This window comes from Gopherus evgoodei, chromosome 8, assembly GCF_007399415.2.
Source record: "Gopherus evgoodei ecotype Sinaloan lineage chromosome 8, rGopEvg1_v1.p, whole genome shotgun sequence".
In the NCBI taxonomy this organism is placed as follows: Eukaryota; Metazoa; Chordata; order Testudines; family Testudinidae; genus Gopherus; species Gopherus evgoodei.
Window position 1 is genome coordinate 100114847 of NC_044329.1, and position 14279 is coordinate 100129125.

General features: G+C 40.3%; 1 protein-coding gene across 1 annotated transcript in view; it reads left to right on the top strand.

Annotated features, from left to right (window-relative positions):
* USP24 (ubiquitin specific peptidase 24) overlaps window positions 1–14279 on the top strand; it is a 118870-nt gene that overhangs the window by 72604 nt on the left and 31987 nt on the right. The window contains exons 35-44 of the mRNA XM_030574173.1: window positions 68–223; window positions 2038–2108; window positions 5407–5567; window positions 6706–6767; window positions 7585–7776; window positions 8745–8862; window positions 9631–9775; window positions 10270–10389; window positions 10850–10975; window positions 11209–11307. Of these exons, the coding sequence (XP_030430033.1) occupies window positions 68–223; window positions 2038–2108; window positions 5407–5567; window positions 6706–6767; window positions 7585–7776; window positions 8745–8862; window positions 9631–9775; window positions 10270–10389; window positions 10850–10975; window positions 11209–11307 (1250 nt within the window). The remainder of the gene's footprint in view (window positions 1–67; window positions 224–2037; window positions 2109–5406; window positions 5568–6705; window positions 6768–7584; window positions 7777–8744; window positions 8863–9630; window positions 9776–10269; window positions 10390–10849; window positions 10976–11208; window positions 11308–14279) is intronic.

A 14279-nucleotide genomic window follows, 5' to 3' on the forward strand; every position in this document is an offset into this window, starting at 1 on the left:
ATGTTGATCAGTAAAGCTTTAAAAACCACAACTGATTATTACATTTGTTGTTTCTAATCTAATGCAGGAAGCAATTGTAGCTCAGGAAGTGAAGGAGAGCCAACAGCACTCCATGCCGGAATCTGTGTGAGACAGCAGTCTGTATCCACCAAAGATGCTCTGATTGCTGGAGAGGCCTTGTCTCTACTTGTTACGTGCCTACAGTTACGCAGTCAGCAGTTGGGTATGAAGTAGACTCTTACTAATTCAGACTTTCAGTATAATGTAATTAGTGGGGAGTCAGGTTTTGAAGATGAATTTATACATTTTGTGCTTTCCTCCTTACTGAATTTTGCTCTTATTGAAGCATCTTAATTTCCAGATACAACTTAATTTTTAAAAAATGGAAAGGAAGCTTTCAGTCTGCTGGTTTTCTCTGCAAGATTTAGTGTTAGATGGCCTGCTGATATTTTTATAAATGTATCAAGGTAATTGGGATAAAATATTTCAATCACTTTTTAAACAGAATTAGTGAGGTGGCTTCTGTATCAAAAGCCTTTCATTATGTAACTACTATAGAACTAGTGCTTTGGGGATGATAAACAATATTCTTTCAGTATTTCTTTGAGGGGCATCTACGATGAGAGCAAATGAAACTGAAATGTTCAGGATTGTATACTTTATTGATCAATTACCGCAAGTGTTTTGCTGGTGTACACGGGCTGCATTACTTATTGGCTATTATTTTCTTTTTTAATTTTTTATTGCAGGTTAATGTTTTTTACACTGAAATCTCCTGCAGTATTCATTTCTGAAATAAACTGCAGCAGTGTAATAAACATAGTTTACCAGAGTGCAGGGGTTATGTTTCCTAGGCTTTGATTCAGCAAGATACTTATATCAGTGGAACTGCTTGTGCGCTCAAGTACCTTGCTGAATCATGGCTTTAATGAACTGTGTGTTTTGGGCAAGTTTACTTAATGTTAGCATCAAAATGATTACAGCTTTGCTTTGAAGTAATCACTTCTGCTGATGTTACGTTTATCTAGCTGTAAATTCAACCATAGGGCTAGTAAATCACTTCACTAGCACTTGTACCTTCACATACAGAGAGGCTGAAACCTTTACTGGGAAGAAAAGAGGAACGGTCATATTTATATTAATAATCCACAATCTATGGAAGGGGAGAGATTTAGGTGTAAGAAGATTTTTCCATACCACATATATCAGAGGGATTAATATTAGGGAGGGAGAGGAATTATTTAAGCTTAGTACCAATGTGGACACGAGAACAAATGGGTATAAACTGGACACTAGGAAGTTTAGACTGGAAATTAGATGAAGGTTTCTAACCATTAGAGGAGTGAAGTTCTGGAACAGCCTTCCAACGGGAGTAGTGGGGGCAAAAAACATATCTGGCTTTAAGACTAAGCTTGATAAATTTATGGAAGGGATGGTATGATGGGATAGCCTAATTTTGGCAATTAATTTTTGGCAATTGATCTTTGATTATCAGCAGGTAAGTATGCCCAGTGGTCTGTGATGGGATGTTATATGGGATGGGATCTGAGATACTGCAGAGAATTCTTTCCTGGGTGCTGGCTGGTGAGTCTTGCCCACATGCTCAGGGTTTAGCTGATCGCCATATTTGGGGTCGGGAAGGAATTTTCCTCCGGGACAGGTTGGCAGAGGCCCTGGGGTTTTTTTGCCTTCCTCTGCAGCATGGAGCATGGGTCACTTGCTGGAGGATTCTCTGCAGCTTGAGATCTTCAAACCACAATTTGAAGACTTCAGTAACTCAGACATAGGTTAGGGGTTAGTTATAGAAGTGGATGGGTAGGATTCTGTGGCCTGCTTTGTGCAGGAGGTCAGACTAGATGATCATAATGATCCCTTCTGACCTTAAAGTCTATGAGTCCATATCTCATCCTTGGTTTTGGCAAGATGCATTTTTGTTCTAGTGGTACTTAATAATAAATATAAAACAATAATCAGTTGTTTATATTTTTAACAAGTTCCATTGGCAAAAAACACTGACTGGGATTGTTTAATTTTTAGGATCTTTCTACAGCTTGCCTTGTGTTGCTGACTTCATCATTGACATTCTACTTGGATCACCAAGTGCAGACGTGAGTGGCTGTAATTAAGATTTCTAAGTCATTCATTGAGGGTCCCACTGAAGTATAACATCTTGTTTACATTACTGGTCTCAGACCAAATATTCATTTCAGCACTTTCGGTATCTGATTAATATGTTTTGTATATTATTCAATCAGACATCACTGATTGCAGTATTAATCCCTGTCTCAGTTAAAAATTATACCTTTTTATAGTATTATGTCATACTGTGGGAATATAATCTTGATTTGTTTGCTTCATCTATGACTAGTTATCACAGGGCAGTGTTCCCTTACCCTGGATTCCTCTCTGCAAACAGTCTTCACAGGGGATTTGTGGCAAGTTCAACACCAATGCTTTATTTACAATGTGAATATAACTGAACACAGTTATAAGCACAGCTCAAAGTTTTTACATTTTTCCTAAGTACAGGGTGAGGTGGGGAGAGATCTCACCTCCCTGAGAACTTGGACTTCTCTAGCTCTTCTAGATGTCCTCAGTTGATGAGCTGAGCCACCTTGTTAATTGGCTAATTGTTCAGTAATTAACCAGTTATCTCCCTAACTTTCCCCATGTGGGGATGTTTGCCAAGTGCTCAGGCTAAGTCTACTCACGCTGTGTCACACCAATGTTAGTTGAAAGTAAGACTATGCTGACTAGTTTGACTAACCCAGTTTTGGGGAGGTCTGAAGGCTAACACTATCGCTCTCCCAGTCAGGACTGAGAATCTCACAAGGGGCTGTTCCTTTTAGCTTTCCAGCCAAAGAGGTTTGGAGAAGCATATGAATTCTTAGGGTATGTCTATACTACTCGCCGGATCAGCGAGTAATGTTCGATGTATCGGGGATCAATTTATCGCGTCTTGTCTGGACGCCATAAATCAATCCGCTAATCGACGCTCATACTCCACCTCTGCAGGAGGAGTAAGTGCAGTCGATAGGCACTGCAGCAGTCGACTTGCCGCCATGAGGACGACCAGGTAAATCAAACTAAGATGCTTCAACTCACATAGCTGATGTTGCGTATCTTAGTTCAACCCCCCCTACTAGTTAGCCCAGGCCTCAGGTGCTCACCGAAACCTCTGAAACATACAGCTAAGTGCAAAAGCCTCCTAGCATTAGTTTTTCTGTGTGATTGAGAGCAAGCCCTCAAAAGTTGGGATATTCTGAAAGTCAAGGTTGCGCCAACCACACTAATTTGGTCTCGTAGCACGTGCTGGATATTTTATGATAGGTAGTTTTTTGCATTTTCCTTTGTCTGTTTACACTTCTTGTTACTTTTTATTAATATATTGCAAAATATATAGCATGTCCACCATGGGCAAGTGAACATTGCAGGAGCAACCATAAACATTTGGGGTTTCTTGACATTTGGATGCTTGACTTTCCAATCTTAATGTTGTAGTGATACTAGGGCTGTCAATTAATCACTGTTAACTCACGTGATTAACTTAAACTGAGATTTAAAAAATTAATTGCAGTTTTAATCAGACTGTTAAACAATAAAATACTAATTGAAATTTATTAACTGTTTTGGATGTTTTTCTACATTTTCAAATATTTGATTTCAATTTACAACACAGAATACAAAGTGCTCACTTTATATTTTTATTAGAAATATATGCACTGTAAAAATGATAAACAAAAGAAATAGTATTTTTCAGTTCACCTCATACAAGTACTGTAGTGCAATCTCTTTATCATGAAAGTTGAACTTACAAATGTAGAATTATGTACAAAAATAACTGCATTCATAAATAAAACAATGTAAAACTTTAGAGCCTACAAGTCTACTCAGTCCTACTTCTTGTTCAGCCAATCGCTCAAACAAGTTTGTTTGTTTATAGGAGATAATGCTGCCTGCTTCTTTTTTACAATGTCACCTGAAAGTGAGAACAGGCGTTTGCATAGCACTGTTGTAGCCAGCATCGGAAGATATTTACATGCCAGACATGGTTAAGATTCATATGTCTCCTCATGCTTCGCCCACCATTCCCGAGGACATGCTTCCATGCTGATGACTAACAGGTTCTGCTCAACAACAATCCAAAGCAGTGCAGACTGGCACACATTCATTTTCATCGTCTGAGTCAGATGCCACTAGCAGAAGGTTGATTTTCTTTTTTGGTGGTTCGGATTCTGGAGTTTCCACATCAGACTGTTGCTCTTTTAAGACTTCTGAAAACATGCTCCACACTTCATCTCAGATTTTGGAAGGCACTTCAGATTCTTAAACCTTGGGTTGAATGCTGTAGCTACTTTTAGAAATCCCACATTGATAACTTCTTTGCGTTTTGTCAAATCTGCAGTGAAATTGTTCTTAAAACTAACAATGTGCTGGGTCATCATCCAAGACTGCCATAACACATCATTGGCATGGAAGTATGTCCTCTGGAATGGTGGCCAAAGCATGATGGGACATATGAATGTTTAGCATACCTGGCACTTAAATATCTAGCAATGCCGGCTACAAAAGTGCCATGCAAATGCTTGTTCTCATTTTCAGGTGACCTTATTTTGGGACTATACAAGATGCAGTTCCAAGGCAGACTTCTCCTTAAGTAGTAAAGTGAGCACTGTACACTTTGTATTCTGTGTAGTAAATTAAAATCCATATATTTGAAAATGTAGAGAACATCCACAAATATTTAAATAAATGATGTTCTATTATTCTTTAACAGAGCGAGTTCAGTAGGTCAAGTTACTCCAGTTGGAATTTGGCCAGCATCCCTATCTATGAATAGTGCCACAATACTTAAAAGACTACAAGTGGTTAGGATCTTGTTTTAATATCTCAGCCAAAAGAAGGCATCTCATTAGTCCTCACGTGCTGTGTTAGGTCATAGGCTCAGTTCTGACTGGGAAGGAAGAATGCCATCTATCAAATTGTCAACATTGCTTTTACAGCACTTGCTGGCTCTTTAGAGTCTCTCATTCTATTATTGATTCATATCCAGTGCTACTTAACTTGAGATGTGAAAGGATTACATATGGGATGGGATGCTTTGTAATGACTCCCCTGAAACGGTCATCTGCAAGGGTTGAGACAGAGACCTATGGATCTAAAAGCACAAGTCTCTGCTGCTTAAGCTGAAGAACCCAGGGCCATTAACACAGAGGCAGTAGCAAATTTATAAACAACTTGACATGGTGTTGCCACCACAGGGGGGGACACAGCCACATTCAGTGGGTCCCACAGTCTAGTATGGCTTGCCGATTCTAACTTATATTTCTGATATAGATTTCTAATCAAAGTAAGTGTATCTTGGGGAACATGAAATATAGAGTACTTACAGTGCTTTTGTTTCAGATTCGTCGCGTTGCCTGTGACCAATTATATACCCTTAGTCAGATAGACACATCAACTCACCCAGATGTACAAAAACCAAACCAGTTTCTCTTAAGTGTCATTCTCACTGCCCAGCTGCCTCTTTGGTCACCAACCAGCATCATGAGAGGAATCAACCAGAGGCAAGTTACAGAAAAGAAAATTCACAAGTTTTAGAAAAAGGCTTTTGCATTAAGGATTTTCAAAATCTTTGAAGTTTGAAGATGATGTAACCTTAGCAGTCAACTAATACTGCACCAGTCAGACTTTTTAAAGTTTCCTATCTACGGTAGACTCTGAACATTAGAGTCCAATTCATTTGTATCTTTGGGTGTAACCTTCAGATCTTGGATGCTGCCCCAGGTGCATGGAGGTGCCACTATGTGTTTCCAGCCATCCAAGATTTAATGGCAAAAAATTTGATTCAAGAGAGTCCAGACTGAATGCTAAACAAAGATGTTTGGTTCTTTGAACGTTAAGTCTGGACCCATCAGTTGTGACACTGACCTTACACATTCCATCCCTGCCTATTGCATTTTAATAATACTGTAGATATCAATTCCACTGACTTTTCTGAAGAATGCTTTTTAGTTGGGAAATTGAATTCAACAGTAATTTTGAAATACAAATTCTATGTCCACCATGGTAGAAAAAGAATAACTTAAGAACCTGAAGCATCTTATCCTCTTTCTATCAACTGTAAGTGATCATCTAATATGTAGTTTTGTGAGGTGGGGGGGGGGGGCGGGGAATTGAATTGTCAGTCCAAAATTCAAAAAATGGCTGCTATGAAGAAATTTGCTTAGAAGCTACAGTGGCGTGCATGTGAAGGTATAAATATATAGATCTATAACAGTGGTATGATTGTGTGGATGAATGGTACATATTTAAGCAAATGCTCTAAGGCAGGGGTCGTCAGCCTTTCAGAAGTGGTGTGCCGAGTCTTCATTTATTCACTCTCATTTAAGGTTTCATGTGCCAGTAATACATTTTAACGTTTTTAGGAGGTTTCTTTCTATAAGTCTATAATATATAACTAAACTATTGTTGTATGTAAAGTAAATAAGGTTTTTAAAATGTTTAAGATGCTTCACTTAAAATTAAATTAAAATGCAGAGCCCCCCTAGACCGGTGGGCAGGACCTGGGCAGTGTGAGTGCCACTGAAAGTCAGATCATGTGCTGCCTTCGGCATGCGTGCCACAGGTTGCCTACCCCTGCTCTAAGGTTTAGACTTATTAAAAAACCCTCTTCCCATTTGTAATTACTCGTCTTTGTTTTAGGCTCTTATCCCAGTGTACAGAGTATTTTGACCTGAGATGCCAGTTACTGGACGATCTCACTTGTAAGTATGTGTTCCAGGTTGGAATGAGAACTCTGATATGACATTTATATAGCAACCAGAAGTGTTCTAGGTGCTTAGACATGTAAGACAAGTCCGTGCCCATGAGAACTTACAGTCTAAGTAGACAAGACGTTGAGAAGTCAGGGAATGGGGTCAACACAAGCTTTTATATTTGTGCTTTTTAAAAAAATGGTTCATCCCTCTCAACTCATCTTGCCTGTACCCTTGCTTAATAGTCTGTTTTTGTTTGCAGATTTTAATGTTTTTCAATTTAAGATTCTCTCCCTTTCTACAGAATTACTTCTTGCCTGTTGCCCCTTACATCCCTCCCCCATCTTGTCATGTAGTGACACTTGGCTTTTGACTTGGCTGCCTCCCTGTGTGGCCTGGTTTTCAGAGGTACTGAGCACCTAGGCACCTAAAATGAAGGCACTGAAGGTCATAACTATGAATTTACATGCTTAACTTTAGGCATGCACATTTAAAAATGCTCACCTTAAAGACTTAGACTTCTTATTTCACCTTTTTTACATGTGGTTATGTATTAGCTGTAATTGTACAGATATGTACATTTCCCCTCTCTTTCATGCGCTAAATTTCTTTTAACCAATTTACAATGAACATCAATAAGTTGATGGTGAGCTGCGGTTTCATGAGCTTTTTAATTAGCTGCATAACTAAATGCCTGCTCTTGACATGAAATGTAATGTGCCATATCCATTGTTAATGGTCAAAGCTGTGAAATTCTTGGAATCAGATTGTCTATCGGCGTTTAAATTCATGTCTGTAACGTCAGTTTTCTCTGTTTATTCCATAGCTTCTGAAATGGAACAGTTGAAGGTCAGTCCAGCTCTCATGTTAGAAGATGAGATCACTTGGCTGGATAACTTTGAACCCAACCGCACAGCTGAGTGTGAGACCAGTGAAGCAGACAACATTTTATTAGCAGGACACTTGAGGCTCATTAAGACTCTTCTTTCACTGTGTGGGGCTGAAAAGGAAATGCTCGGTAAGTATCCTTTTGTGTACCCAAGTACATAAAGCAATTGGAGTTTGATCTCTTTATCACTTGAAGATGTCTGGCTTTGTTTAATAAAGAAGTAGATGGTGTCTTTGGCAAATCTATGCTTACGATGGCTTGTAGAGTACAGGCCCTACACATATAGCTACCCACAGCAGTGAAAGGCAACCTACACCCACACTTGTCCCTACAGTATGTAGCTACATGCCTCAGTGAAAGGCTCTAGCAGCGGGGAACTGTCAGAGCCTTTCTCCACTGCTGGAGCTTTTCACTACGGTGGGAAAGGATCTGGCAGCAGGACGCTATGCTGCAAAAAAATATCAGTGTGGATGTTTTAGTCACTGCTTGGGCGTGTAGAGCGCATGTGTATGTATACCCTTGGGGTTCAAACTTTTAGGGTTTTCTACTCACCAAAGTCATGTTTTCCCTTCTACACTGCTGTTTTTACCCATGCTAGCTGGGCATACAGTGTTTGTATTTTACACACCACCGTAAGTGTAGACATAGCTTTATGAAATCATTTGGTACCGGGAGAAGTAGTGAGGGGTTACATGGAAAAACTTACCTGAGTTAGTAACCATGTTCTTTATTTGCAGGTTGTTTGGGTTTGGTTTGGGATTTGTAGTGAATTATTTAAAGACATTTTTCTCTGCCATGGTCTGTGTGGAGGAAACTTACAGGAGAATAATAATATTGTGGCTGCATATAGTTTTGTTGCTGCTTCACCACTGCTGCAGCATCTAGAAATTCTGAGCATATTTTCCTGTGATAGTTACTAGTGTCTGATTTGAAAAATCAGTAATGAAGAAAATAGGATAGTTCCTGCTGCTGCTGCTGAAAGGCTAGCATGGTGACATTTTAAACAGGTGGCTTTCTTCATATGCACAAGATTTGACTGTCTTTTTGTAGCAATACGGCAGATATTTAATATTAAATGTGGATTTGCTTTCTTACAGGTTCATCTTTGATTAAACAGTTATTAGATGATTTCCTCTTCCGAGCATCTAGGATTATCCTGAATAGCAATTCTCCAGCTGGCAGTGCTGCCATCAGTCAGCAGGACTTTCACCCAAAGTAAAGAAAATAATTTGCATTTTTATTCATGCTGTACAAATTCTTGCCTAGCTAGATTGCAGGCTGGAACTGTAAGCTGTGGGGATTAGTGCAATGGGTCAACTTTCCAGCTCTATCTTTGGGGACTTTAATAACGAGCTACTTGTGCATTTGCTAAAGGGCTGTACCAAAACTTGCCAATTCCTGTGTGCCTTTAAACTCCCGCTAATCTCTAAATCCCAAAGGATTTGCCTGTCAAACCTATTAAGAACATCACATGCAGCAGAGAGCTGTACCCAGTGGGCATGGTATCTTGGCCTAGAGGTGGTGGGGAATCCTCTAGCCTGAAGAATATTCATCACCATGGGAAGATGGCTAAATAACACATGCATGGAAAGTTAACTTCTTCTTCGAGTGGTACCCCGCTGGGTGCTCCACTTCAGGTGTCGGTGTGTCCTGGCGCCATTGGTCAGAGATCTTTGGTAGCAGTGCCCGAATGGGATGCACGTGCACAGTTGGTGTCTCGCGGTGTCTCTTTTTGACCTTCAGCACAAATGTATCCCTTCCCACAAAATGAGTAACATTCACTGGTACCGGTCCAGGGAATACAATTCTCACAGGATGTTGTGAATCAGACTATTGAGGAGTCTCTAAACATCTTTTTTTATTTTGTTTTTCTTTGGTAATTATACGTGGATTACACAGTCTGACTAACAAGATTTGCCAGTATTTAAAATTATGGAGTATGACTACCTACTAAATAGATCCCGCTTACGGTTTTCTTTTTAGGTGCAGTACAGTGGGTAGCCGATTAGCAGCTTATGAAGTGCTAGTGATGTTGGCTGGTAGCTCACTTTCCAATCTTCAGCTTATTGCAAAAGAGCTGCTTTCTATGCACCATCAGCCTGACCCTGCACTTACGAAGGAGTTTGATGTACGTAAAATGCCTTGATGCAATTTAAATTATTCCGTGTGATTTGAAATACTGTTTACAGCCACTTACTTGTTTCAACCACTAATGTTCCAGGGCCTGCATTTTAAAGTGATGGTAATCAGATCTGAATGAATGCATACCTATTGATCTTTCCAAGAGCAAGCACACTTTTGAGTCTATTAGGCAGTTGTCATCTTGATAAATAAAATTATTGCCAAAAAATCATTGACTGGTTTGATTTAAAAGGTACACAACTTTGTAGACCGTTCTTAGGTATCTTCTATTCAATATTTGCTGTACAGCCACGTACAACAATTTGTGTGCATAGCTCTCACAAATTTTCCCCAGATCTCAGTGAAATGTATGAAAATGTTGTTTGACAGCCAGCGTACCTTTTTATAACTGCCTATATTATAATAATTTGATTTACAAGCTGTTGGAGTTCATACTTTCTATAATCAACTGATACAGAGAAATGTCAATTTTCCCATAAGTATCTTCCACCTGTGGATAGTCGATCCACTTCAGGATTTGTGGGGCTGAAGAATGGTGGTGCCACTTGTTACATGAATGCAGTCTTCCAGCAGCTATATATGCAGCCAGGTCTCCCTGAGGTAAATTTAATTTTTAATTTCTGACACATGCTTTCTGCCAGCCCATTCTTTACTATAAATCAGAGCTGAGTAAAGAAAAGGGTTTTTAGTCAAATATTTGTCAAACACTACAAAATTAGTCAAATTATTTTACAAATATTTAATTAGTTCTACTGTAAATTCATTCAAGTTCCAAAATAGATTCCTATCGGGAGTATTGAAATATGCTGAATGGCTCAGGACATGGAAATTCTTAAGAGAAATGATAGGTTATAATATCAAAATCAGTTTTTAAAAGAATTTTTTAATGAATCTATTGTTTAGCACTGCAAGTTTTATCTAAAATGTAAGTTTTTATTCACAAACTCAGTTTTGTCTTCTAGGAACACTTGTGCCTTGTTTTAAACACGCAGTAGTAACAGAATTATTAATTTAAATTCTTATCTGATATTTTTGCAAATGGTTATTTTCCCCCCCCAAGGCATTGCTTTCAATCGACGATGATATGGACAATCCAGATGACAGTGTATTCTATCAAATTCAATCTCTCTTTGGCCATTTGATGGAAAGCAAATTGCAGTATTATGTACCTGAGAACTTTTGGAAGGTATCATTTCCATTTTGTTCAGCCTATATAATTTTCCTAATTAGTTAATATGTGGAACTTGGATTCAGACATGGTGAAACATGTCAATATTTATGATTCTTACTAGTAATTAAACATCTGTCTGGTCTTAAACTAATAAATATCCTTTTTAAGGTAAGTAGAAGCCATAAACATGTAAAATTCACTTTTTACAGTGGTGGCTATAAAACTGATTATCTTTTTGGTCTTTATAGATCTTCAAGATGTGGAATAAGGAACTTTATGTTCGAGAGCAACAAGATGCTTATGAATTCTTTACTAGCCTTATAGATCAGATGGATGAATACCTCAAGGTAGAAGTTTGTGTGGGTTTCTGTTGTGTTTTTGGTGGGGGGGTTTGTCCCTGCACCTTTGGAAAGTAAGTTAAGAGCTGCTGTGTTAACAATTTTTGTCAAGTGCAACAAAATCTTACTAATTTTTGAGAAAAAAATGCAGAGATTTAAAATGAACCGTAATTTTGCCCTGTCAACCTTCCACCCTGCATACATTTTGCACCTTGCATTTTGGATGGGCTTTTGGGAAATGTGGTTTTGATAGACTCTGAGAAGTTCATAACTTGTAGCTTTAGCCCCTTAAATCTCCTAAATCGATTCCTTTGTGTAATTTGCCTGTGGTATCCAGAATTCTGGCAAAAATCGCTTTGGTTATGTATGTTTGATAAGTAAATATAATTCCTGCCACCCTAGGTCCTTCACATGATGCCTCTGATCCCCACCACTTAAATCCTTGGTAATGGAACTTTAGGTCAAGGCCTCACATGATTCATAGCCCAAAATATGGCATGTATTCTAAATCCATCATATAACAATTATGTTGATTAATATTTTGAAGGGGAGATTGTTACCAAGCTACTCTCCAGAATGTAATCATTTGTGGGGAAAGAAATGTAAAAACAGTCATTCCTGGTGAGCTTTTAGAAGGCAGAAAATTAATCTGGTGTATTGATGTAACAACAGATGCATTTTTATTTAAATTATACAGATGGCTCAGTGAGACCAGTTAAATCATGCCTGTCTTTTGGACTCAGTGGTATGAGGAGGATGTGCATTGTTTGAAACTAGGATTAAATCTTTGTTTCCATTGATTCTGGTTAGTGATAAAGTTGGGGGCCTGGTTAAGGTGTGTTTGGGTGACATTAACTGTTCGTTTATCGGCATTCTAATGTTGAGAGCCGAGAACTCCAATATTTCAGTGTGTGTTCCCCTAAAGTTATTGACAGATATTTATTTGTCTTTCACTTTATTAAGATGGGAGTGTTTGGCTTGTGAATTTTCTTTTGGCTAAGAATTCCTCAGTGAGATCAGTTCCTATGGCGCTTGCAAGTTGCCCAGAAATGAACCACATCTCCCCATGCACGTTGTTTCACCCTCCCACACCCAAAAAAGGCCCCTTCTCTTTCACACTCCAAGTGTGGATTCATGCCTCCCACTCATGGAAAGAGACCTATTTTGAGGGAAGTTTTTAGTCTACTCAATGGCCCACCTTATCATTTTACAGTAGCCAGAAAGTACCAGACCTCCATAAACCAACTCTCCTTGTCTGGATTTGGGGAACTATATCTGCATTGGAGCCGTAATATATTCAGGAACTACTTTAATTCCATCCACAAACATACCACCTCCCCGTGCCCCCACCCAATAAATACCACAACTAATCAAACACATCATCATCCAGATAAACAAATAAAACACACCTGGAATTTCTAGGCCATTGCAGTTCTTCGAGTGACTTTCTCATTTCTATTCCATTGTAGATGTGTGTGCTCGCCCCATGCACTGGGTTTTTTTTCCCCTCAGTGGTATATCTGTAGGGGACCAGCTCTAGTGCCCTCTCGAGTGGCGCGCATATGTGCCTGTATAAGGAGTGCTGCTGGCCCCCTACCTCCTTCAGGTCCTTCTTACCACCAGTGTCGGTGCTGGAGCACTGCCCTTGCTCTAGCAAGTAGTTTCTCTTTCAGTGGTTCTTTGAATTTGTGTTTTGTAAATAGTTGTGTAGTTATCAGTTCCTAATAGTGCTAGTGTACTTAGTTATTCATAGTCCTCCAAAGGACTTAGTCCAGGGATGGGACATGCCCACCCTCAGGCTTCAAGCCTACAAGAAGCCCATGCCAATCAGCAATCCGCATTTTAATTGTTTGAAGTGTCTGGTGAGTCCCACATTTGTGAAAAGTGCTGTATCTGCAAGGGATTCAAGCCCTAGACCAGAAAGGAGACACACATCAGGCTCCATGTGCTCCTCGTGGAGTCTACTCTTGTACTGGCCTCGGAGCCGGCACATTCAGACTCAGTGCCGAATACTTCGGCATCGACAAGAAGTGCACCCTCGGCGCCAGCTGTCTCCCGATGACTGTCCTTGCACCGGTACCAGCCAAAAGGCACAAGAAGCACTCTGGGAGGGGGCGTTCCCAGGGTCCTGCAAGAATAAGGGAAATGACAACCCTGGACCTAGTCGGGCCACCTTGCTGCCACCAGAATGCAGTCACGCAGTAGCCTTGCCTATTGGGCCTAGTCCGCCCCGCAATCTGCCTCCAGGGAGTGGTAGAGTACATGGTACCTCACGGTGCCATCCGCCTCAGAAGCCTTTCAAGCGGCAAAAGACATCTTTCTCATCCTGGTGCTGCCTACTCCTCAGGAAGAGAGGCCTAAGAATCCCTCCCTCCCCACCTGTTTCTAGGGGAAAGCCCTCAATGGCACCCCCTACAGAAGTCACCCCCATGGCACAGTACCTCGGCCCACTCGCCAGGACTACCTACGTGTCCCGAACCACAGAGCCAGAGCCACTACTCGGCAGGTTCCTGGCAGTGGCTGAGCATTACACCATTACCCAGCAGGCCAGAGATGATGCTGGATTTGGCAGAGTGGTGTTGCAATTGACCTATGCATGAAAGCCTGTCCACCTCCAGAAGTACTGCTTGGGAGTCACCTACAATCGAATGGACTTGAACAAACACTCGGAGACAAAACGGCTACTAACTTTTCATAACTGGTGTTCTTCAGGATGTGTTGCTCATGTCCGTTCCATAACCCGCCCTCCTTCCCCTCTGTCAGAGTTCTGGCAAGAAGGAATTGAGAGAGGCAGGGGGCCAGCAGTGCGCCTCATACTGGCGCATACGCATGCTACTGCAGAGGTCAACAGAGCCGATCCCCTACAGATACCAGTGAGGAAAAAACTTCTGGCACTGGTACATATAGCGAGTGCACACACCTACAATGGAATGAACGTGAGCAACCCATCTCGAACAACAGTTAAAAAACTGTTATTAATC